This window comes from Alosa pseudoharengus, unplaced genomic scaffold, assembly GCF_046254945.1.
Source record: "Alosa pseudoharengus isolate Yale_2024_CS ecotype anadromous, Long Island Sound unplaced genomic scaffold, YU_APseudo_1.1 YU_APseudo_1.1_scf_6, whole genome shotgun sequence".
Taxonomy (NCBI): Eukaryota; Metazoa; Chordata; class Actinopteri; order Clupeiformes; family Clupeidae; genus Alosa; species Alosa pseudoharengus.
Window position 1 is genome coordinate 23,154,360 of NW_027468848.1, and position 23,826 is coordinate 23,178,185.

Below are 23,826 nucleotides of genomic sequence, written 5' to 3' on the forward strand. Positions count from 1 at the left end.
TTATTTTTTTCCTTTTAGTCCGACCGACTTGCCGGTTGTAAACTTGCGTTAATACCGACCGATTGTTTTTTTTTACTCTAAACAACCAATACAAATGCAATAAAATAATATTTCTTTTAGTAGGCCCAAGTATTGTGAATATAAATTGCCTACATGCAAACGTGGCTCACTTAAATAAAACCCTGTGGCGTCATCTCTACACCATTGGTTTTACGCATGTCACACTATGGCCTACGCTTCGTTTCATTCACACAAACTGATAACGCTTTTACTTGGCACGAAGTTCTGGAAGAACTGTGGCCAGATCTTTTCTCATCCCTTCTCCCCCTAGTCTAACGGTGACCGTGTCGGAGTATTGAAATTGGTTGTGGTCTATTCAGCATTTCTCAAAATATGGGTCCGCAACATGGAGACTGCTGGTCCGCGGAGTCGTGGAGTGAAATTAGGCCCGGTGCTTCATCTGATAATTTGCTGCGCAGTTGATCAAGAAACCGCGGATCGACGAAAAAAGAAAACAAACGTTTCTGCTATCGATGTCATTAAACATGGAGCCCTACAATTAAGTGGTGGTATGAGCATTCATTCAATGCGCGTCTGCGCGAGAGAAACTGAAACTAATCGATAACGTTGGTATCAAAGCTCCGCTTCAACCTGTTGGAAGGCTATTTATGTAACGAAACTTAATAGAACGACGTTGTTTTTTGGAACTTCCTTAGAAACAGAGCAGAGACTGTATAATACACTGTATAGCATTGAGTATTGTATAGTCAAATTTCAATATAACGTGGCCAAGAGCTATTGTAGCCTTCTTTCTGGGTACATGTAGATGAGCCCTATGACCCCAAAGTCTGCCATGACCGGGCCTCAGGTCAAAGAAGTTTGAGAAAGGCTGGTCTATATAACCTGCATCAGAATGAGGTTTGCAATGGTGCGCCTGAAGGCACGGGTTGAAGACCCAGTCAGTTACGTCACGATATGCACATTTGTGTAAATTCATTCTTACATAATCACCATGACCAAAATTGTACTTTTTTTTTACTTTGAATCTTGGAAAAAAAAAATATTGACCTACCTACCGACCCATTTTTATTTTTTTTTGGCTGTTACTGCAAACAAAAATATTTTTAAGGATGGCCCCACTATTTCCAAATCAGGATAGCCTTTTCTTAAACCATTTTCAATTTGATGTTCAAGGCTGGTAAAAGTCAATTTATCTTTTTGGTTTGCCTCACCAATTTGTCCGCTGATTTTGAAGTCCTTTCTGTAGCCATTCAATGCCACACTGTAATTCTGGCTCCCGATCGACTCTCTGCCCCTATGAGGTGCATTGCTCCTCCCTCTTGGCATGGTCTCCGACTCCCGCGCTTGCGGTGACTCCATAGCCTCTGTCTTGGATTCTGCGGTGGGATCTGTGTGACCCTCAGGCTCAGTAGCAGGCTTCGGTGCACCTTCCTGCTGTATGTTGCTCACAAAGTCCATCAATTCCAAAAGCACTGACATGCCTGTATCCTCTGACTCCAATAAATCATCATGATCACAGAACTCCATCACATGTTTAATCAATGCACGTCGGCTTTTCCGGTTAATGTCTGCATCTTCACTGTTCTTTGTCTGACAATGTAGACACACGTGTATACACACACGTTGCAATTGTTCCACTGATAATCCTAGCAGTGTTTTTTCAATGTCATTTAACAATTCTTCGCGTGTTTCAGACATTTTCTTGAATGACTGACACTAAAAAGTAGAATGGTGTCTTGGGCTTCAGCTAGATATCAACGTTATCCTGACGTAAGCTAGCTCCAAACTTAACTCAGCTAACCGTTATATCTCTTCCACTTCCCTCAACAAGAGTACCTTTTTAGTATCCGTCTCCAATGTCTCTCACTGCAGAATAAACATCCCCGTATGGGCCACCAAATTATTACACCGCTGGCATCGACTTGAAATAAGGACACCGGTGTTAGAAAAGTTCGTCGTTTATTCTGCTATTCAGCACACTTCAGAACCCACGTTTAAACTGAACACACTCTTCTTCTTTTCTACTAGCCATAGCATTTTGGATACTGATATAAACGCTCTACTGCCACCCCCTGGACAAACATTATAGCTGTAACAGATTGAGATACTGAATACTACATAGGTCTTACACCATCAGCACATCCTGTGGCCTCATAACCTATCAACAGTTACCTTGAGGAAATGGATGTGGTCCTCTGTGTGTGAAAGCTGCTCCAGCTCAGCATCTCTCCTCTTCAGCTCAGAAATCTCCTGCTCCAATTGCTTCAGGAGTCCTTCAGTCCGACTCACCTCAGCCTTCTCATGAGCTCTGATTTGCTCTTTCACCTCCGAGCGCCTTTTCTCAATGAAGTGGATCATCTCAGTAAAGGTCTTATCACTGTCTTCCACTGCTGTCTGTGCAGAGCTCTGATAGGAGACACACAAAGACATAGGGGGCATATAAAGCAGCCCACTCACTCAGCTCTTTCACAAAACTTGTTACCAGTGTGGCTCAGAGGAACTGGGAAGTTTTCCTCTACTGACTGGAGGAGAGCCTAGTCTCTAACTGAGGCCTGAAATGGCCCCTCCAGCAGCCAGCTGCTGTCTTCTCCTGTGGTCAGTACTCACCTTGAGAGTCTCCACAGCCTTCCTCAGCTCCTGCAGCTCCTTCTCTTTCTCCTGGATTCTGTGTTGAAATTTCCTCTGGGTCTCCTCAACGTGTGTCTATGTTGAACAAATGCATCACATCCATACTGCAATTATACAATTACTAGACCTTTTAGACAATTCCTAAAGCATAAACCATTTTTATCAGGGTCAGCTCATGTACACATGACTGAGGTGTTGATCTTTAATGTTAATGAGTAGGCTAGCCCATTGCTGAGAAGACGGTCATTACATTACAGGCTTCATAGAGCGTAGTGAGTTTTTGCTGTTGCTATTCGCTTTCTAACTTGCTGTCTACCATAATAGAACTCTAGAGGATGGTTTTAGAGCCAAATTCATTTCAGTTGTAGAACACCTATCCTTACCTGTTTCTCCTTTCTCCCTGCAGAGGCTAACACAGTGTCATGGCCTTTGTGTTGATCCACCATACAGAGATAACAGACACAAGTTTGATCTGTGCGACAGAATATCTCCAGAGTCTTCTCATGTTGAGTGCAGATCCTCTCCTGTAGATGGCCTGTAGCGTCAATTATCTTGTGTTTTCGCCCGGGATTTACATCGTTGTGAACTTTACAGTGAGTTTCACAGTAAGACAACAGACAGTCCAGACAGGACTTGACAGCTTTGAGTTTTCTGTCAGTACAGAGATCACACTCCACCTCCCCGGGACCAGCACATACAACAGGAGCAGGAACAACAGCTTGGATTCTGGTCTTCCTGAACTGTTCCACAAGCTCTGCAACAATATTATTTTTGTATAAAACGGGTCTTGGAGTGAACGTGTGTCTGCACTGGGGGCAGCTGTAGGCTCCCGTCTGATCTTCCTGGTCCCAGCAGCCCTTAATGCAACTCATGCAGTAATTGTGTCCACATTGAAGAGTCACTGGATCCCTGATAATGTCCAAACAAATCGAACACGTAAAAAGGTCCTGGTTGTATGTCATAGCCTCTGCCATTCCCTCTACGCTGCTGAAAGACAATTCACAAAGCTCTGAGTCTGGACTTCACAAAGCACATCAGTTTCAGTTTCACGTGTGGCACAACTTCCTCATATTGTGTGCGTGCGTGTCATAGCCTTACGAGCCAGACCCACATCATTTGCTGCCGCTAGATTTCTAGGCTAAGCGCACCAATGATCTGACAGGGACTGTAGGGGGCGCATGAGGCCATACAAACCAGATACGGCTCTGTAACAAACCCATATTCCCAAAGTAGAGGGAGAGCAGCTTCACAGAAGAGAACTTCTGATGGCAAATTTGAGGAAAAGTTGGTAAGCCACCCTTCTTACCTTATTTGAGGGTGCTGATTCTGAATATTTTGTTTACCAAGCTCAATTCTGAGTTCTAAGCCGCATAATCAGCATTTTAACATAAAATAGCGATTATTTTTGCTTATTTTTCCATAAATTGGGTTGATTTCAAAAGTAATCACTAAAACCAAATAAAAGTGTTCTCTAAATACATGTTTGAGCATTAAAGAAGCCATACTATAGTTTATAAACGTATTTAATGGGAACATGATTACAGTTAACATGTAATAAACTCGGAAATTCTAATCAAAACACAACCATATTTTTATTATTTCGTTGTATGTTAGTGGCTGATTCAACGCAAAAGAATAAATCAGCCTTTAATGTTACCGTTGTCATTGCATGCATGTAGCTATTTGGCACATTCAAAGACTTAAATAAATTGTTGTAAAATGTTGTGCTTCAGGTTTTTTATTTACTTATTTATTTTTTGTGAATAACTGTACTATTTTGCAAATGTAAGTTTTATAGGTACATTTTATTTCGTAACATTATTGCAGGACACACAGTATGACTGATCCTCTGAAAGTGTGTGTGTGTGTGTGTGTGTGTGTGTGCGCGCGTGTGCATGTGTGTGTCGCACATCTTTGTATTGAGAGTATTTTACTGTGCTAGCACTAAGTAAATGTAAGAGTAAAGTTCTGGGATATATTAACTATTAAAGCATTTGATTAAGATGTCTGATGAGCCTTTCCTGAGACTGATTTAATGGTGTTCTGAAAAACATGTGGTCCTGGGTCTGCTGATATTTGGCAACCGTTTTGATCAGGGCCAGATTTGTGACAAACCAGCATCGGCATCTGTCTGGTTGTCTGTTGTTCACTGAGTTACTGCTACACACATCCCTTATGTTTTATTAGTCTTAGCTGTGGTTCAGAGGAGTTTGACTGATGACTGACCATGATGAAAATTAAACCCAAGCCAAAACCCAGGGTAGAGGGTGTGAATGAATGTGGTCTGGACTCTCTGCAGGAGGGTCATTGTGTCAGACATGCTGTAAAAGGCCAGAGTTCCTGCCCTGTGATCCACATACACTCCTATTCTGTTGGAGCTGGGTGCTCGAGGAAGTTCTGTCTCCTTGTTATCGTGTCTGAAGGAGAAAGCAGACTTGGAGCAGTCCAGACTCCAGGACTGGTCGTTGCTCCCAAAGCCACACTCATGGCCGTGTCCCTTCCTGCTGATGTCTTTGTAGGAGACGGCGATGGAGACCTCCTCCCCGCTCCACTCCACCTCCCAGTAGCAGCGTCCAGACGCCCCCTCTCTGCACAGCACCTGCTCCCAGCCGTCGAAGCGCTCGGGGTGGGAGGGGTAGGACTGGTACTCATCACAGTGCGTCACCCTCCTGTTGCCCTCAGACAGGCAGAGCTCCCTGTGCACCGTGTTTGGATCCAAAGTTAGAGGACGGGAGTCTGGGGATGGGTTCAAAGAGGATGGGTGTGTACGTGACTCACAGGTTAAAACTACACAAACACACTCAAAGTAATCTCTCTCTCTCTCTCTCTCTCTCTCTCTCTCTCTGAGTGTGTGTGTGTGTGTGTGTGTGTGTGTGTGTGTGTGTATAACTCACATTGCAAGAACTCATCTCTGGTCTCAGGTTCAGGAGGCAGAACACTCTGAACTTTGATCACTGAAGAGAAAAAAAAGGAGGACTAATGTTAACCCTGAGAGCAGAAGATTCTCAAGATTCTCATCTATGAATAGCCTGTGTACATTCAGACATTAAAAAGGATATATTTAACTCTGTTTCCATTATTTTTAAATAATTTATTGCGGTCTAAATAAAACATCTGTGTCAGCGATTCTGAATGTCTCATTGAAAATATGTCTCCACGCCTAGCAGATACCAGAATACATGCAGAAAAGCACTGAAAATGTGAAAATGCATAGTATATCCCCTTTACCAAAGACTAAGATCCAACTATTAATATGGCAAACATTGGCATTCCAAATATAAATATTAAACAAATAAATTGATTATTAAATTAACGTTAAATTAAAATAGATGTTAAGTAAAATGTTTTTCTGCTCACAAAAGTTGTCCAGTCTTTCTCTCAGGTCAGTGACAGACTGCTTCACCTCATCAAAGGCAAAGTGCTGGTTGACCATGATGGTGGGAGCACCTTTACTTCCACGAGGGTCACACACAGACTGAGAACTCTACAGACAGCAGCAGAGGAGAGACATGGAGTAATACACACAAGCTAGAGATAAGGACAGTGTGTGAATTTCTGATAGATGACAGTGAAATGAATTTCAGTTACATATCCTAATTATGAGTACAATAAGCATCTGCATATATATTTAAAGAGCAGACTTTCAGTCAAAAACACAAATAATAATGTAACATCCCTATATACGTATATATAAATGTGTAGTTCTATGAATGAGACCATTAGTGAACACAAGAGATATTCTACAATGCACACTAGCAGTAATGATTTATGGTTGTAGTTTCTTTCAAAATGCAACAACTTTACTGTAAAATGTAATGACTTTACTGCCAAAATGTAACACTACCTTTGGACCAATCCAGTCTAATAGGGCCCTATCAGTACCTGATAGAGGTGTTCTCCCGCTTACTATCTCTGGTCCAACCCAGTCTAGTGGGGGCCCATCAGTACCTGAGGGAGGTGTGTTGTGTGGTGTGAGAGGGAGCGCTGGCCCAGACGAGGCTCCTTCCTCAGCTCCTCGATCTCCTCCTGCAGCCTCCTCAGGAGCTCCTCAGCCTGCTGCAGCTTGGCCTTCTCCTCAGCTCTCCTCTCTATGGAGCGCAGGAGGTCACTGTAGATCCTCTCACTCTTCTCCACAGCCGCCTGGGCCGATAGCTGGTAGGAGACACAAACAAGTTAGAGAAAATCTGTGTGTGGACTTGGCTGGGGTTTTAGATTGTTGTGTAAAGGTGTAGCAAGTGACTCTTCTCAAGGTCATTTAGGTAGCTGTTAGATCAGTTTCTTTCTGTACATGTCCTGACACTGCAAATGGAAAACAAATGTTGTACCTCAGATAAAGATATAGGGCCTATACAATTCTAGCTGACTCAGTTTGATCAGAAATCGTTCCAATCTGTTCCTAGAGCATTTCTAGTTCAGACCTTTAAAATCAATACAAATACGTTGTAATTAAATTGTATCAGACTTTGGTGTAGTGCTCTACAAAATGTCAACTTTTAAAAGGTTGTTTTTTCATTTTTGCTTATCCCCGAGTTACTATTAGCTCAATATTGTTTTATGTATCACAGGAAATGCCTTAGGAACACATATTTGTTTATGTAGTTGGAAGGGTTTATACAGGTACTGCCAAACAGGACTCCTCTCAGGCAGAGTGGAGAACGGGAGTCTATCTGAGGACCTCACTGATACCCCTGACAGTTGGGTCTAAAGAAAACAATGGATTTCTTAACTCCAATTTACTCACTGGATTCTGAAATGGCTCCTCCAGCAGTCAGCTGTTATCTTCTGTGGTTAGTACTCACCTTGAGAGTCTCTACAGCCTTCCTCAGCTCCTGCAGCTCCTTCTCTCTCTCCTGGATCCTCTGATGGGATTTGGCATGGTATTTATGGAAGTGCCTCTGTGGGTAAACATAGTTCCACTGAACTGAACTGTCAGCAACAGACCACCTCTTCTATTGGGTCAGGTTCTCAGACATGGGTTAAGCAGTCACAATCTCCACTGAGGAAGAAAAACTAGGACTAGCCCTTATGCTTCTACAGTCCTACAGACAGCACATCTCTCAGTCTCCAGAGAGGACTACATTGGTAATATTCCTCTGTGTGATGATGTTCTCTGGTGTTGTGCACCTTTAGGATTCTCTTTAGTGCTCACCTGTTTATCTGTCGTCTCTGCAGTCGTCGTTCCTACCTGGAGGCCTGTGTGTTCGTCCGTTGAACTCGGATAGCAGAGACACTGCTGCTGGGAGTGACAGAACATGTCCAGAAGCTTCTGGCTGTGAGAGCAGATGTCTCTCAGCTGCTCCACTGCATCCAGCCCCTCATGTTGACCTTCTGGTCTAACTTCTCCAGACGCGCAGCAACCAGATGCAGAGTCTGATGAGCCTGCATCTGCTGCACAGCGTCTGACAGACCTGCGCTTGTCCCCAAAGCGAAACTCACACTTTACGTGTCCAGGATGAAAGCAACGGTGGGCGGATGAAGCTGCTGTCAGTTTGGCCCTCACCCTGTCCACCAGCTGAGCGATCAGGGGGTTCTTGTTGAGCACAGGTCTCTGTGGGGACGTCTGTCTGCACTGGGGGCAGCTGTAGCAGCCTCTCTGCTCATCCTGGTTCCAGTAGCTGCTGATGCAGCCCATGCAGTAGTTGTGTCCACAGGGAATGGCCACCGGGTCCCTCAGCAGGTCCAGACAGATGGGACAAAAGAACGAGTCTTGCTCCTTCAGAAATGCGTCTGCCATATTCACAGGCTGATGTAGAACATACACACACACTCTCTAAGACACAAAAGTATTCTCTCTCTCTACCTCTTATACACGCACACAAACACACACACACAAACACACACATACACACACACACACAAAAACACAACACAACACACATACACACTCTCAAAGACACACAAACATTCTCTGTCTCCCTCTCCTTCTCTCATACACAGGAATGTGTTTGGTAGTGTTAAGGATCTGTGTTCTGGAGTGGTTTCCTGGGGAAGTGTGGTCAGGAAGTGTGAGCGATGCAGTAGCTGTGGGCGATGGAGAGAGTGGAGATGACGGATGGGATAAGAGTGTTAATGTTTAGGAGGGTTCACTGGCAAATAATCAGCTCGTTCAAAACCATTACATCTACATACATTACAATCATCAAACAAACCCCTTACACAGATCCACTGTCTACTCAGTCTTCATAATCCTTACTATTTATTTATAGTTATCTCTGAGTACCTTTTGGGTTACCCTTACCCTAACTGTCACTCCAATATGTCACCAAAATGAAAAACAAAATGAAGAATTTTGAACCTGACTTCAACGTTAGGATGTACTTGAAATGTATTATTGCATATTTCATTAGGTAATGGCACATTTACATAATTATGTATATGTATACATCATATTTCAGAAAACTTACAAAAAATATTGACATAATGTAAATGTAATAATAAATGTAAATAATCAGCTGTGGAAGTTTTGTGGGGATATCTATTAGTTAAGAATATATCCCCTCATAAGCGTATAATAGACATTAACAGGGTGATAACACACAAAAATCTACTACCAATGCAGTGTTATCACTTATTTCCGAACTCTAGGGTGGTATACCTTGCCAAAAATCCCTATATGAGACTTATTCCCCTCAGATGGTACCGACCAACCCCTCTGGCTCAAGGACTATCTCTGTTCAGCCAAACAACAAATGTTCTGTTAGTAAGATAGTCTAACTTCCAATGGAAAATGGATTTATGCTGTTTGATTACTATACGAGTCATTAGATTATTAAGGCACTTTAATGTTAAGCCTTTTCCTCGGGGCCACTCAGGACCAGGCAGGGAGCAGTAGACCCTTTAATGTATTATTGGGTGTTGTGCATTATGTATAATGATTTAGATACACAAAATATAATGAATGTGTCAATGTAGAAAGTCAAGGATTATACTTATTTTTATTTTCATTATTGTTTTTATTTATACTTTATTTAAACAGAAAGGTCCCATTGAGATACAATATATCTTCTGATAGTGTAAACATGTCTGCAGTAGCATACTTAAAAAAGCAAAACTTGTTAACATTAAAGGTGCTATAAGCGATATAACGCGGTTTCTAAGCTAAAACATTTTTTGTCACATACAGCTAACATCATCTCACTATCCGCTAGCTGCCTGTGCCCCGCACTATAAAAAAACACGGTCTCCATGGACAGCCTAGGCTCCAAAAACAGCCACAAAACAACAAACCTTGCCCATAAAAACATAACAAACTGTTCCAGCAAATCACCGACGAGATGCACGTTTGGGAGAGTTTCAATTGCACGGGAGGGGGAGGGAGTAACGAGCTAGCTCTCTGTTTTGTTTGAATGTCAACAGAAGTGACGTTACCCTGCATCGCTTATAGCACCTTTAAAAACATTAAAAATAAATGAAAGGCAAAACTTGTTAACATTAACATTAAAAACATTAAAAAAATAAATGAATTGATTACGTAAAACATACATAAAACTCCTTTTGCTTTTGAATTCCATATGTAGACAGATAGCAAATTATTCACAATTGATAAAGGTACCACTTGGCGATAACTGATTGTAAACGGACATAATGGCATTCTAAATGGAAGCTTGGGAGGAGCATGCCTTAATTTGCCACGTTTACCCTGTCAGGTAAATTAGTCCCCGTCTACCTGTTCAATCAAACAACACCACATATTGATATAATGTTTTTCAAGGTACCCAAAGCGCTTTACAGTGAAGGAGAACCTCACTAACCACCACCAATGTGTAGCACCCACCTGGCCCATTCCATTGCCATATCCTTATATTTGACTGATGTGTTAAATGATGTGATGCTAAATGAAGAAATATGAAATGGTGTGAGATACTACAGTAATTTCCAGCGTATTAGCCGCATTGTGTATAAACTGTGTTTTATGCAATTACTTATACACTCTCATATTAACTGTAGTGCCCAATAGCTCAATGACTCGGAATCAGATAGTGCTTTAATCATAAAGAAGTATGAAGAAAATTTATGAATTCCCATGTAGAGCCCACCCGTGTATATTAACCTCATAGCTGAAGAAATTTAGCAAAATCAACAAGTAAACCTCAGTTAATGGGCGGGAAATTACAGGTATGTGCTAACAACATCTATATATTTGAGTCACACCAGCTTCACTGATGATTCAACATCTAACCAAAACCCAGGGTAAAGCGTGTGAGTGAATGTGGTCTGGACTCTGTGCAGGAGGGTCATTGTGTCAGAGATGCTGTAGAGGGCCAGGATTCCTGCCCTGTAATCCAGATACACTCCTATTCTGTTGGAGCTGGCCACTAGAGAGAGGTCAATCTCTTTATTTTTATGGCAGAAAGAATAGCTGGAGCTGGAGAGTCTCAGCCTCCAGGACTGGTCATTACTTCCAAAGAAACTGTTATCATTGCCACCTTTCCTGCTGATGTTTTTATATGAGACTGCTATATAAACCAACCCGCTCCACTCAATCTCCCAGTAACAGCATCCAGACACACCCTCTCTACACAGCACCTGCCACCATTCATCAAATCTGTCTGGATGATCAGGATATGACTGAAGCTCAATTCTATATTCCACCCTTCTGTTCCCCTCAGACAGATGAAGTTGTCTGTGTGCTGTGTTTGAATCCAGTGTGAAGTGACAGGAATCTGTTGGAGGAGAAGGCAAAAGAGGAAATCAGGACATTCAGGAAATGAAACGATTAATCGATTTCTGGGGGTGTTGTGTTCAGCTGTAAAATGAGTTGTATTTTTTGTTTAAATGCTGATTTAGCTAGTAGCACAGATCCCATGTAAAGAGGACAAAGGCAATCTTCTTTAGGTTTGTTATCTGAAATTGAACAAAGAGGCCTTTTTCATCACCGTCCGGAATGATCACATGCCTTTGACTTGTACCTTGTGAGATGTATACATTTATGTACTTGGACATCATTTTGCAATAGCAGCTGGATATAAATTCCAGCTTTCCGTTCTATTTTTTGAAGATGACGTTCCAAATTTAGCTCAGACATGCAAGCAGTATATAGTGTGTTTAGGTGAGTCCAACTGGATCTGTGCATGCACCAACTATTCTATCCAAAAGGGAGACAGGTGGAGTGAGGTTGAGCAAACAATAAAGTAAGTGCTACAACTGATGAAGAACTGAGTATAAATTAAGAAAGAAAGAGAAAGAAAGAAAGAGAGAGTCTGTGGGGGAGAGAGAGAGAGAGAGAAAGAGAGAGAGAGAGAGAGTGAGAGTGAGTGTGTGTGGAGAATGCTTGAAAATGTCATTATTAATGAATCATGACTTGATGAGATGAATGAAATCTGTGTGTATTAAACTCACATTGTAGGAACTCCTGTCTGGTTGTTGGTTCAGAAGGCAAAATAGCCTGGACTTCAGTCACTATTGAGATTGAAAGAATCCTATAATTAACAACACTTCAGTAATTGGATGTCATCTTGTTGCTTGGATAATCAACTACCCCACCAACAGACCACAGTACGTGAGGCTACGTGACTGTGAGTCAGATGTGGTGGTCTGTAGCACGGGGGCCCCACAAGGCACACTGCTCTCTCCCTTTCTCTTTTCCCTGTATACCTCAGACTTTCAACATGACACAGATTGCTGCCATCTCCAGAAATGTTCTGATGACACAGCTATTGTTGGCTGTGTTAAGAATGGGAATGATCTGGACTATAAGGTGGTCATTTTGTTGAATGGTGTGGAAAGAACCATCTGCAGATAAACACCAGTAAGACAAAGGAAATGGTGATTGACTTCAGCCGTAAGACATCATCAGTTGCTCCAGTGAACATCCAGGGAGTAGACATTGAGTTGGTATCAGTCTACAAATACCTGGGTGTTCACCTTAACAATAAACTAGACTGGTCACAAAACACAGATGCCCGGTACAAGAAGGGCCAAAGTCGTCTCCACTTGCTGAGAAGACTGAGGTCTTTTGGTGTGTGCAGGTCATTATTAAGGACCTTTTATGACACAGTGGTGTAAGCTATTTTTATGCTGTAGTCTGTTGGGGTAGTGGGTTTTCTGAGAGGGACAGGAAGAGAATAAAAAATGAGCTGGTGAAAAGGGCCGGCTCTTTCCTGGGCTGCCAACTAGAGCCTGTTGAGGTGGTTGGGGAGAGGAGGATGTTGGACAAATTGGCATCCATAATGGCCAATTCCTCTCATCCCCTCCATGGGACAGTGGCTGCGCAAAGCAGTTATTTTAGTAACAGACTACTACACCCATCATGTAAGAAGGAGCGCTTTCGCAGGTCTTTTATTCCATCTGCCATTAGAATGTATAACACCACTGTCATGAAAATCTGTAATGTTAATGTAGTGTCTGAACTTCATTATTAACATGTGCATTTTCCACTGTACATGTGATGTGAAGCTTTTTTTTTTCTCCACCATATACATATTGGTTCATTCTGCCTCAACATATTGGTAAAACCCTAAGGTGTGTTGCAATCACTGTGTGATTTTGTTTTTTAGGTGTGCTTGTATGCTGGGCATACTGTATACAACTTTCTCTTACTTTTTTATTCATATACTACTGGGCTGTTGAAAAACAATAAACAGACAGTAAATATGGAGACACCTTTAGAGGTTGTCAACGTCACTGATAGACAATGTTATCTGTACAATGTGGGAACACTAACTTTGGCAATAAAAAAAACTCATGAATTCACAAACAAACTAAGCTTAATAGCACAAACTAAAGGAAAAGTATTGTATGTCATTATATGTAAATGTTATATGAATATGACCAACCGGCTGCAGAAATCGTCATGGCTTCCAGATTGCAGAAATCCTCCAGCTGCCTCTGTAGTGTGGAAACAGATCTCCTTACAGCCTCAAAAGAGAGGCTTTTGTTGACAGAAATGCAGGGTAAGTCTTTAGATTTAGGTAGTTCGCTGACTGACTGGAAGGTCTATGTGAAGAACCGAGAGAGAGAGAGAGAGAGAAAGTGAGTCATTGATTGATTAAGCATATTTTTGCAACTACTGGCTATTTTTGCAAAACTCTACACACTAACCATTAAACCTTATAGCCAACCAACAAAAGATTATAAATGTCTTGCAAAAGCACACAACTCTTGCATTCTTGTGTCAGAACTGTTTACACGCCAACAATCAATGATTGTGTAACAGATGCCAGCCATCACAGCTGTGCGTGTGCAATGCTGGCATGAAAGCTAGCAGCCTGGGCTTTTAGCTTGATTGTTTGCTGGAACAGGTGCTGTTGTTTCGCGGGTTCGAGTCCGGGTGTGTGCAGGGCTGAATCGCGCAGGTTCAACACAACGCAGGTTACACAAGCACACAAAGCACCAACCACACACTAATAGTTTAAATGGAACTCACTTAAGGCTTTTGGTTTCTCTGTGTGCAGGACATAAGTTAGCAATATAGTTTTAGTACTGTAAACAAGCATATTACACAAAGGTATTGAAACAGAAATCAAAAGCACAGTAGAAGAAAACAAAAACATTTTAGACAGGGGAAAAAAACAAGAACAAATAGGCTACATCTTCTTTCTAGGTCTGGCTGTAAGATTTCATCCACATCACATATTCTAGGCACCATGGAATCACTTGGTCCTCCTCCTTCACCTCCTCCTCTTCATCCATTTCTTCACCTCCTGGTCCTTTCTCCTCCTCTCATGTTATTCTCATCATCCTCCTCTCCTTATCTAATTCTTACCCCTACAGTACTCTCTGTCCAACATTGTCCTGCACTGTAAGCCAGACTAAAGGAATACCAGTGCTTAAGCTTTGATTTGCTGATTGAACTTATTTTGTCTTACCATTTGTGAAAAGCTATAAGTGTGATTAATTTACAATGTAGATTACAATGTGTGATTAGCTACAAGTGTTTCAGTTAGTTTCAGAATTTGTGCTTCAAGAATCACTGTTACTGAATCAATTAGTGTTAGTAACTAGACAAAATTCTTTCAAAAACGGTCACAGTTACCTTGAGAAAATGGATGTGATCGTCTGTGAGTGAAAGCTGCTTCAGGTCAGGATCTCTCCACTTCAGCTCAGCAATCTCCTGCTCCAGTCGTTTCAGATGTTCTTCAGCCCGACTCACCTCAGCCTTCTCCTGAGCTCTGATCTGCTCTTTCACCTCAGAACACCTCCTCTCAATGGTGCGGATCATCTCAGTGAAAATCATCTCACTGTCCTCCACTGCGGTCTGTGCAGAACTCTGATAGGAGACACACACAGACATGGTGTCCATCTAGAGCAGTTCACTCACCCAGCTCTTCCGCAAAACCTGTTACCAGTGTGGCTTAAAGGAAGTGAAAACTAACTTGGCTGACTGGAGGAGACCGACTGACTGGAGGAGAGCTCTGATTGAGCTCTGACATTGCAGCCAGTTAGATAGATAGATAGATAGATACTTTATTGATCCCCAAGGGGAAATTCAAGGGTCTCAGTAGCATACAGACATCACACACAACATGCACTTACAGCAGAAATGGTAAACATAAGTATAAGTATAAACATATAACTAAACTCCACTGTACAATAAGGACAGTAGAAGATAAGACAGATAAGAAAACTAACAAAACTAAATACTAAATACACTATATAAATTAAATTAAGAAAGTCAAATGTGCTTGAGGGTGATCAAGCATAAGACGCTTGTAGTGACAGGGCCGGGACTGGTAAGGTGCTAAAGGGAGTCAGTGTCATGGTGAAGGTGCAAAAAGTAGTAGTGTTTCTGTCCTCTCCTCTGGTCAGTACTAACCTTGAGCATCCCCACAGCCTTCCTCAGCTCCTGCAGCTCCTTCTCTCTCTCCTGGATCCTTTGCTGTGACCTCCTCTTGGTCTCTCCCAACTGTTTCTTTGTTAATAAAATATATCATAATAAAAAACAATATCATGTAATTGTCATTAGATGCCATGGCATTCTTGAAATAACAGTAAATAAGACTATTGAACACTGGGTAATACATGGTGCTGTCAGGCCATTGGGGGGACATCTGGGTCATAACAACATGTGACACATAACACATTGCCTTTGTGGGCAAAACAGACAACCAGGAGACACACTGATTGCCGTAAATATCTATTCTAGGGCATAAACACAGTTGCAGGTCAGCTATTTTGGGGGTTGAGAAATAAAATGACCACTATGATCTGCACTGCCTGTGGGGATGGGGAGAATGTCTAATTGCAATTTTTCTGACAGGTATTGAAATTGTGATATGATTTTAAAAGCCTTTGTGATTAGCTATCTGCATTAGTTCAAAGTGTGATTTTGATTAAAAATGTATCAACTGTACAGCCCTAGCCTGTAAAGTGTCCTAGTCATGGTGACCTGTAAGACCTATAAGCAGCTGGAACATTAATAATCTTTTAATGTCAGTCAGGCCCTGTGTCAGCAGGTCCCTAACCACTATTTCAGTATTGTGACCCTCACTCGGCTTAGCTGAGAGCTATGAGGGGGAATGTAACAAAAAGTAAATTACAAGTAAATAGAATAGAAGATAGAACTAGAAGATACAATTCACATTATTTAAAACTGTAAATGATAATTAAATGCAATTCAATTTGAAGTTAAATGTATGGACCTCTCTAAAGGACCATGGGGGGAATTATCTTTTTAGGGACCGTTCGTTATTTATAAACGGGGTCACCGGAGGAAAATAGGGGAGGGTCATGTCTTTTTATTCTTTGTTGAGGGGAGGGTCACCTAACTTTTTTTGTCTAGGAGGGGGGGGTCACCCATCTTTTGTATTAATGAAAACAGCAAAAAATCAAAGTGGCTTGTTTGATAGTTGATTTCTGTCGCCATATAACGTTCTCTTTCGTTCCATAGCTCTGTCAATATTGAACAATGAAAATAAGGGAGATTTCCCGGGTTTCTCACGCAAAATACGGGAAATGCGATCCCCATTAACGTTGGAAGGGTTGGAGCAACAAAGTAGCCTACTTTATTCACGCCTAACAGCCTATATCCATTTGGTCAACTTTATCCAGCCCTAAAAAAGCTAACTTTGGTTTACTTGTAGTTTACCGTGTAGCCATAGCCTAACTTTAAACAGTGTGCATGTTTATAAAGCATAGCTTGTGCTTCATTCATCCACACATCCAGCTCCTAACGTTTTGACAAGCATTTCTACCAATTGACCTTGTTCCTGCCCATCTCTAGCTTTGCTGTCTCCATCCTTTCTGTTTTTGTTGTTTGCAAAAAAATATATAGTAGGCCTAGGCCCTATTTATTGGTAAGCAACAAGTGTTACGTTCCAATTAGCAGTGCGTAAAATGTGTTACGTTCCAAGTAGCAGTGCGTAATTCTGCTTCATAAAGCAGAGTACAGAATACAAATACATTGGTCATATAAATAGCCAGTTTATGGTCTACAGTGTAGGCTAGAGTTGGTAAGTTATGGTAGGCCAACTTGGAGTGAATATACAGGGGGATTTCAGACATCCCAAGTCTCCCGGAAGTTCCGGGAGTCTCCCGTATATTGATAGCTGCTCCCTGACGTCCGCAAATTAGATAAAATCTCCCGGAATCTAGAGTGAGCGATCAAGAACGAGCATTCGAGAGCGCGTGTGCATCTGAGTGTAGCGCGCGCACGACGGGAGAGAGAGAGAGAGAGAGAGAGGGGTGGTGCGTGTGTGCCTGAGCGCAAGAGAGAGAGCATCCTGATTGGCCTGTTTCGCTAAATCAACCAATCAGTTTTCAGTGTAGGCGGGCTTTAATTGATCTCATTTCTCCCGAACTTAATTAATCAGTTCAGTGTATGAATAAGAGCATCATAGCAGAGTCAGTGCCTCAAAAAAAACGAAAATGTAGGCTACCCTTGTCTCATAAGAGTAAAAAATAATGATAGGCCTAGTCTTGCACGCTGCCCTGTTTGTAACAGTGACTTTAGCATTGCCCATGCCAGGTGAAATGATTGCAAAAGACATGTTGAGGTGAGTTTAAGTGCCAATTAATGTGCATATTATTCAGGCCTATAGCCTAGATGGCTAGTTGCCAAGGCTACATGAAAACACCAAACTACCAAAATCTAAATATTTTATATCTATAGGCCTTCCTTATTTGGTGTAGGCCGACTGACTAGGCTAAAGTTTTTTTTTTTTTTTTTTTTGGGGGGGGGGGGGGGGGGTCGTGATACCTCCCTGAAATGACTTTTTGCAGGTTGGGATGTCTGGGATTTCTTTGGCTCTTAGCCTGGCAGGTGCGCACGTAGACATAGCCTACGGCCGAACACTGCAAGCGCCAATGAATCGTGCTCTCACAACAACCACGTCGTTAACTTAAATAGGCCTACTGTAGGTTAACATCACTCTGAGTTCGCATTCAAGCAAGCAAAACGATGATTTGAATACATCTGTTTCTCTGGAAGGGCAAGGGGTAACAACAGGACAACACAGAGACAGGCCAGAATGCAGGACTAATGTTATTAGAGTATGGGATATTCTACGGGAAAATATTAAAACGGCAAGACAGCGGGGAAAAGTTAAAATGATAGGCCTAAACCCGGAAAAAGTTGGCTTGTTAGGTATTTTTCGGTCCCTGTGATTATTTGTGAAATTGTGCAAACGGTCTTTTCAAGTCATTTGAGAAGGAAGGTGTAGCAAGCTCCCAAATTGACGCTCGTCTGAGAAATTGAGTTTTGGATAATGTTCAGCTTCGGCAGCTTTACAATGACTGAGGAAGCCTAGAGACGAGTCCATAGCAACACGTTCATGTGTTGAATTTGTTATTACCCAGTGTGCTTTGTTGAATGGTCTCAATGTTTTATTTCATGTGAATACTTACTAGAGGAGTAAATTATTTCAAGTAGGCTAATGCAGTTGCAGGAAGTGTGCATTTAGTTTCCATGCTTATTGTGTTTCCACAACAATGTTAGTGAGTAAATCTACAGAAATGGCCACCATCTTGGTGAAGTGTGATGTGTAAGATCAGAAAGCAGAGGGTGAGTTTAGAACTATTGCTTAATTTGATGTGTTTTCATAGCGCTCCATTGCGCTAGGTATCGACCATTGGCCAGGGAGGGTCATGTCTTTTTTGAACAGACTGCTGGAGGGTCGTTGAAAATTTTCTTGTAGGCAGGGGAGGGTCATGCAACTTTTGATTGAAGCACTCAAAGTCCCTCCGGTGACTCCGTTTATAAATAACGAACGGTCCCTTAGTGGTGGGAATACATTTTTAGAGCCCCTTTTGCGTTCTCTCGGAATAGATTTGCTTTCCCTTGCGATAGTTTTTTGTTCCATGGCCGGATCTAGAATAGGGCTGGGAGGCGCAATGCCCCTCCAAATATTTCTTCTGCCCCACCTAATTGGACAATTTTAATTGACAGCTATTGAATCTGCCAATCACACTTTTTCTAATTCGTCCCAAGACCTTTTTTGTATTATTCTCGTTTGAATAAGGTTTGTTTCTAATGTGCATGTTAGCTTTCTAAGGTGATCTAGCCAGTTAGTTTGTTAACATTGGTCATTCCTTAACTGTGTTATAAGCAGGGTGGGAATTTTACGGCGGCCACGTCGTTGCCCCTTGCGTTGGCCGTGATGTCCCTTTGAAAATCGGAGGTTCACAGGCCACTGTGGCCTTGGTGCCCATTTCTTTCTATATTCTGCTTTGCATCCGACTAGCGATTGTTATTTAGCCTATGGCCTGATTAAGCTTAGCATTCACAACGCAAATTAATTTAGCCTATGTCTTTTACGCAGTGGAGAATGTGACAGCGCACGGCAAGAAAGAAAGTGCGTCCAAATTCACCCATTCTTTGCCTATACTCCAATAGCCTACTCTTCACAAAGATATTACATGTATCACATCACACGAAAGAGCTTTTTCTCAGCTTTTAAACGATGTTGGCCGCAAGTTGTGGTAAACGGTTCGCGAGAAAAGTAACTTATGAATGAACAGGTATGATAAGGGATAAGGGATCAGATTCCAAAAATAATTCCGTGGAAATGCATGGATTCCAGTTGCTGCTACTGGAAGAAACTGTAATCCATGCATTTCCACAGAATTATTTTTGGAATCTGATCCCTTACCATTCTTACTCGTCGCTCGACTTATCGTGACTAAATTCAAGATGGCTGCAAACGCTAAACTTCGTGAAGATACTGTCTGTATAAATCGTCTTCTAAGTAAATTACCAATGCTTTTTCAAAGTTCTCAATGTCTCGTTTTAAATGTCAGGGCCCTCGGAAGTCTACCAATGAAGTGTGGAGATACATTGAGCCTCGTAAATGGTGTAAAACAGTGATTTATTTGCATGGCTATGCCGATGCCGAGGCACCACCATTGCCTTGTTGGTAGCATCGGCTAACTAGCGCCAGATTTCGGAGTGCAGGGGACAAGCCGAGATGGGCTATGAGACATACGTTCACACTCGGTATCATGTTTCAAAACACTTTAGGTCAAAATCACACCGGAATTCTCCTTTAATGATGACAAAATGCTAAGCATGCATGTAGACTATTTGAGTTTCTTAAAGCTGAACTGTGCTTTAATTGTTTAATACATGATTCATAACAGGCCACATAGAAAATAAATGTTAGATATAGCCTAGATATCTGTAAATATTAAAATCAGGTCTATGATTAACAGTTCTATGTAATATGTCATGTTTGCTATTAGACACGGGTTTTAAGGTGAAAAGTAAGGCATTTGTAGGTGAAACTGAGCGGGGGTGGTGGGGGGGTGTATTCATTGTGCCCACCCCAAATTTCTATTTGCCCCCCAATCTGAGCAGCCTAGATCCGGGCCTGTTTTGTTCCCTTGCAATAACTTTTGTGTTCCTTCACAAAGTCAAAAGTATTGCGAGGGAATGCCAAACGTATTGCAAGGAAACGCAAAAGGGCCTTTAAACATAAATTCCCACCTCCTAAAATAATTAATAATTCCCACAATGGTCTTTCGGGGACTAAAGGAGAATTCATATAAATCTCTGTTTCTCAAGGTCACCGAGTACTGTCGGTATGATAAAAATGAAAACAATCGGTTCTACCTAGCTCAAGTTGCTGGAGCCAGCAGCTAGAGCTGCCAGGCAGCTACAGTACAGTGCTACACTTTGGGAGCATGTTCATGATCCCCAATGTTCATGCCCCCAGAATGTAACACTGTAGATGCCTGGCTGCAGCAACTCGAGCTATGTGTACCGACCGGCTTTTTTTTTTGTACTGACAGCACTGGGTGACCTTGACAAACAGAGATCTATTTGTAAAAAATGGCTGGATTTCCCCTTTAATGTGAGGTTAAATTGAATATTAATTGAAATTTAATTTTAAGTTAATTTAAATTGACACACTATACATTAATTTCCCCTGTCGTTCTCCTTTTGAAGGCTGTTTATTTTTTCAGCCTCATGCAATTCCATGCGCCACCATTTACTTTGAGTGTTGCATTTAGGTTGCACTTTTGCCTGTCAATCATATGCTCCTCCCAGCGCTCATCCATCGCCACTTTAAGTCTCTGAACGCAGGGAAAACGTGATGAAATACAATTTATGTATGAATGTCATATGGACTGTAGCCATATGCCTCTAAATCCTCATTAGACAGGCATGTTTTATGACACGCCATTCTCTGTCTAACTCAAGACTGCATGTTTCAATCCACTATAGCCTATAGCAATACCATTTCAAGCACACTTACCTGTTTTTCACTTCTCCCTACAGAGGTTGACACAGTATCATGACCTTTGTGTTCGTCCGCTAAGCAGAGCAAACAAACACAACTTTGATCTGTACGACAAAACACCTCCAGTGGCTTCTCATGTTGGGAGCAGATCCTCTCCTGGAGCTGACCTATGGCATCAACCACCTTGTGTTTTCGTCCAGGATAAAGTTCATTGTAAGCTTTATAGTGAGTTTCACAGTAATACACCAAACACTCCAGACAGGATTTCACAGCTTTGAGTTTTCTCCCAGTGCAGACGTCACACTCCGGTTCAGCAGAGGCAGGAGCAACAGGTTGGACTCCGGTCTTCCTTATTTGCTCCACAAGCTCAGCAAAAATATTATTTTTGTTTAAAACAGGTCTTGGAGTGAAAGTCTGTCTGCACTGGGGACAACTGTAAACTCTCTTCTGATCTTCCTGGTCCCAACAGTCCTTAATGCAGTCCATACAGTAACTATGTCCACAGTGAAGAGTCACAGGGACCTTCAGTAGGTCAAGACAAATCGGACATGTAAAAAGGTCCTGGTTACTTGGAAACGCGCCTGCCATTGTTCTGTTTCTGCTGTGCAATACTTTACATACAATACGTTTCATAGGCCTGTCTTTTTTGCATGAAATCGGGTTGTGCTTGCGTGCAACTTTGTAACAACTTCCTTGATGTGCGGTAGGCGTGTTTACTTGGGCGTGTTCGTGCTTGCCACGATTTACAGTACACGCAAAGGCTTTCTGAACCAGTTAAAAAGTAGATGTACCGCATAGCGGTACAAAATATGACCGCCGCTCAGTCCTGCACATCCATTCCGCGAAAATAAATCATATTAATGAATTTGTCTCCATCTTCTACTCCATCCCCCACTCTTGAAACTTTTGTGTATGCTTGTTTGGAATGTGTGTTTGCACACATTCCGCACACAAAGTAGCCTACTGGCGCTGCAAAGGTGAATAGATTTGTTTCTGGGCCAAAAAATCTGTAGCATTGTTATAAAACCTTTAAAATCTCTAAACAATCACAAGTAGGGCAGTTCATCACAGTCCATCCATTGCAACTGGACTGATGAAAGGTACACCTGTAGGCTACATTGTATTTGGGAAAAGCAGAAGGTAGCAGCATAATGTATTTATTATTTATTTATTATTAAACAAAACAATCCCTGTCAGTTCCATGCAGTTTTCAACAGCTATCAAGAAGAGAGGTCATGTCATGGATTTTTGTGAATGTTTCTTCTTCTACATATGCATAAGTTTAGTCATCTAGTTCAAATGATATTCAGCTTTATTGTCGATGCACAAATTAAATACCAGTAGTCTAAAACAAAATGCCGTTTTACCCAGTGGTGCAAATAACTGACATGACCAAAAGGGCCTTCGTGAAATGCGTTGCAAGACTGTTCCTACACATTTTAACGGGCAAAGTTGAAGAGCTACTGTCCGTTATTGTTTGTGCAAATAATATGCTGATTCATGTTCCCTTGCATTTTGCAACTATGAGGTCCATGGTTAAGCTCAATCTTTTGAGGCAATCTTTTGATTTTCACCCAGCCTAGTCCATGGTAGGCGCCCGATAGAAATATTGTTTAATTTTGCGATTGAGATATCCACGCACTGGCGCCCCCCCTGTGACGTGTTCGCCCCCCGGTTTTAGAGCTATTCTAAATGCAAAAATGCATAGAGGGAGTTATGACAAAACCGTGACTGTTAACAAACTATAAGCTATATAAGGTAGGCCCTATGCTAGGCCTATTACACAACACAAATTGTCACTAGGCTATGCTGGCGACCCAAATAAAATCTCCTTTGGAACCAATGGCTTACACCTTACAGTATCAAGCTGCCACCTCTTGGCGAAAAGTTAATAGTTTTGCATATCAGTAGTAATACATTTCACATAGCTGTGTGAATCACGGAAAGGGCGAATGAAGTGGACACTTCTAAATGGAACCCAACCGTACAGTAGCTCAACGTCTGTGGCTAAAGCAGCCATAATGAAAGCGTTATCATTGTTTGGATACTTCACACACACGTGTTTTTTAATCGCACAGACTACAATTACCAAGCTGGAATCAAAGCACATCGACTCCCCTCTCACACCCTAAACACGCACTTCGAACAAACAAAAAGCGCCTCAGTCTCACGGAATAGCCATAGGCAAAACTGTATCTGACCGGTGTAACGTTGGTACTAAATCATCCATCGCAAAGAATGATTTTTGTAGCACGTGCAACAAATATGTGTAGGTACAGCCCTGCCCTGAATACATCTCAGCGTGCGCTCTAAAACATCTGGTTTAAATGGAGATGTAGATCATCACGGGTGCGTTAATAAATCTACATTGCGGCGAGTTGACACAAATTATTCACTTTGACGAATTTATGTAGTTTCAGTTACTTTACTTTGAGCCATGCTCTTCCTTACTTGAATCACCTTTGAAAATAGTGGATTGAAGTAGCCTATATGGGTGTTTGGGAATGAACGTTGACTCAGATGCTTTTTGAGACCTTGAGCAGAAATGTCCCAGCCCGGT

General features: G+C 41.9%; 2 protein-coding genes and 1 pseudogene across 3 annotated transcripts; all 3 read right to left on the reverse strand.

The window, feature by feature from the left end:
- The window catches only part of LOC143105510 (tripartite motif-containing protein 16-like), a 71,670-nt pseudogene that overhangs the window by 24,087 nt on the left and 23,757 nt on the right, over window positions 1-23,826 (reverse strand).
- Window positions 4,155-8,560, reverse strand: LOC143105741 (E3 ubiquitin-protein ligase TRIM11-like). Its single transcript, XM_076269827.1, has 6 exons — window positions 7,799-8,560; window positions 7,449-7,544; window positions 6,598-6,801; window positions 6,007-6,133; window positions 5,544-5,603; window positions 4,155-5,385 (listed from the first exon to the last, which is right to left on the reverse strand). The coding sequence occupies exons 1-6, from the start codon at window positions 8,381-8,383 to the stop codon at window positions 4,850-4,852; spliced, it is 1,608 nt and encodes a 535-aa protein (XP_076125942.1). The 5' UTR covers window positions 8,384-8,560; the 3' UTR covers window positions 4,155-4,849.
- On the reverse strand, window positions 9,636-22,375 carry LOC143105727 (tripartite motif-containing protein 16-like). Of its 2 annotated transcripts, none has more exons than XM_076269811.1 (6): window positions 21,282-22,375; window positions 15,404-15,493; window positions 14,624-14,857; window positions 13,425-13,584; window positions 11,989-12,048; window positions 9,636-11,312 (listed from the first exon to the last, which is right to left on the reverse strand). In XM_076269811.1, the coding sequence occupies exons 1-6, from the start codon at window positions 21,897-21,899 to the stop codon at window positions 10,795-10,797; spliced, it is 1,680 nt and encodes a 559-aa protein (XP_076125926.1). In that variant the 5' UTR covers window positions 21,900-22,375; the 3' UTR covers window positions 9,636-10,794. The 2 variants fall into 2 exon arrangements, with proteins under 2 accessions (XP_076125926.1, XP_076125925.1); XM_076269810.1 differs by having other exon boundaries at window positions 15,404-15,499.

What these genes read in the sequence shown, in the direction of transcription:
- LOC143105741 (XM_076269827.1), bottom strand. Translation starts at nt 8,383, where the DNA reads ATGGCAGACGCATTTCTGAAGGAGCAAGACTCGTTCTTTTGTCCCATC. An exon ending in AGGCTGTAGAGACTCTCAAG is followed by an intron (nt 6,802 to 7,448) that starts GTGAGTACTAAC and finishes GTCTCCTACCAG; the next exon opens with CTATCGGCCCAGGCGGCTGT. An exon ending in ACACAACACACCTCCCTCAG is followed by an intron (nt 6,134 to 6,597) that starts GTACTGATGGGC and finishes TGCTGTCTGTAG; the next exon opens with AGTTCTCAGTCTGTGTGTGA.
- LOC143105727 (XM_076269810.1), bottom strand. Translation starts at nt 21,899, where the DNA reads ATGAAACGTATTGTATGTAAAGTATTGCACAGCAGAAACAGAACAATG. An exon ending in AGGCTGTGGGGATGCTCAAG is followed by an intron (nt 14,858 to 15,403) that starts GTTAGTACTGAC and finishes GTCTCCTATCAG; the next exon opens with AGTTCTGCACAGACCGCAGT. An exon ending in CATGACGATTTCTGCAGCCG is followed by an intron (nt 12,049 to 13,424) that starts GTTGGTCATATT and finishes CAATCTCAATAG; the next exon opens with TGACTGAAGTCCAGGCTATT.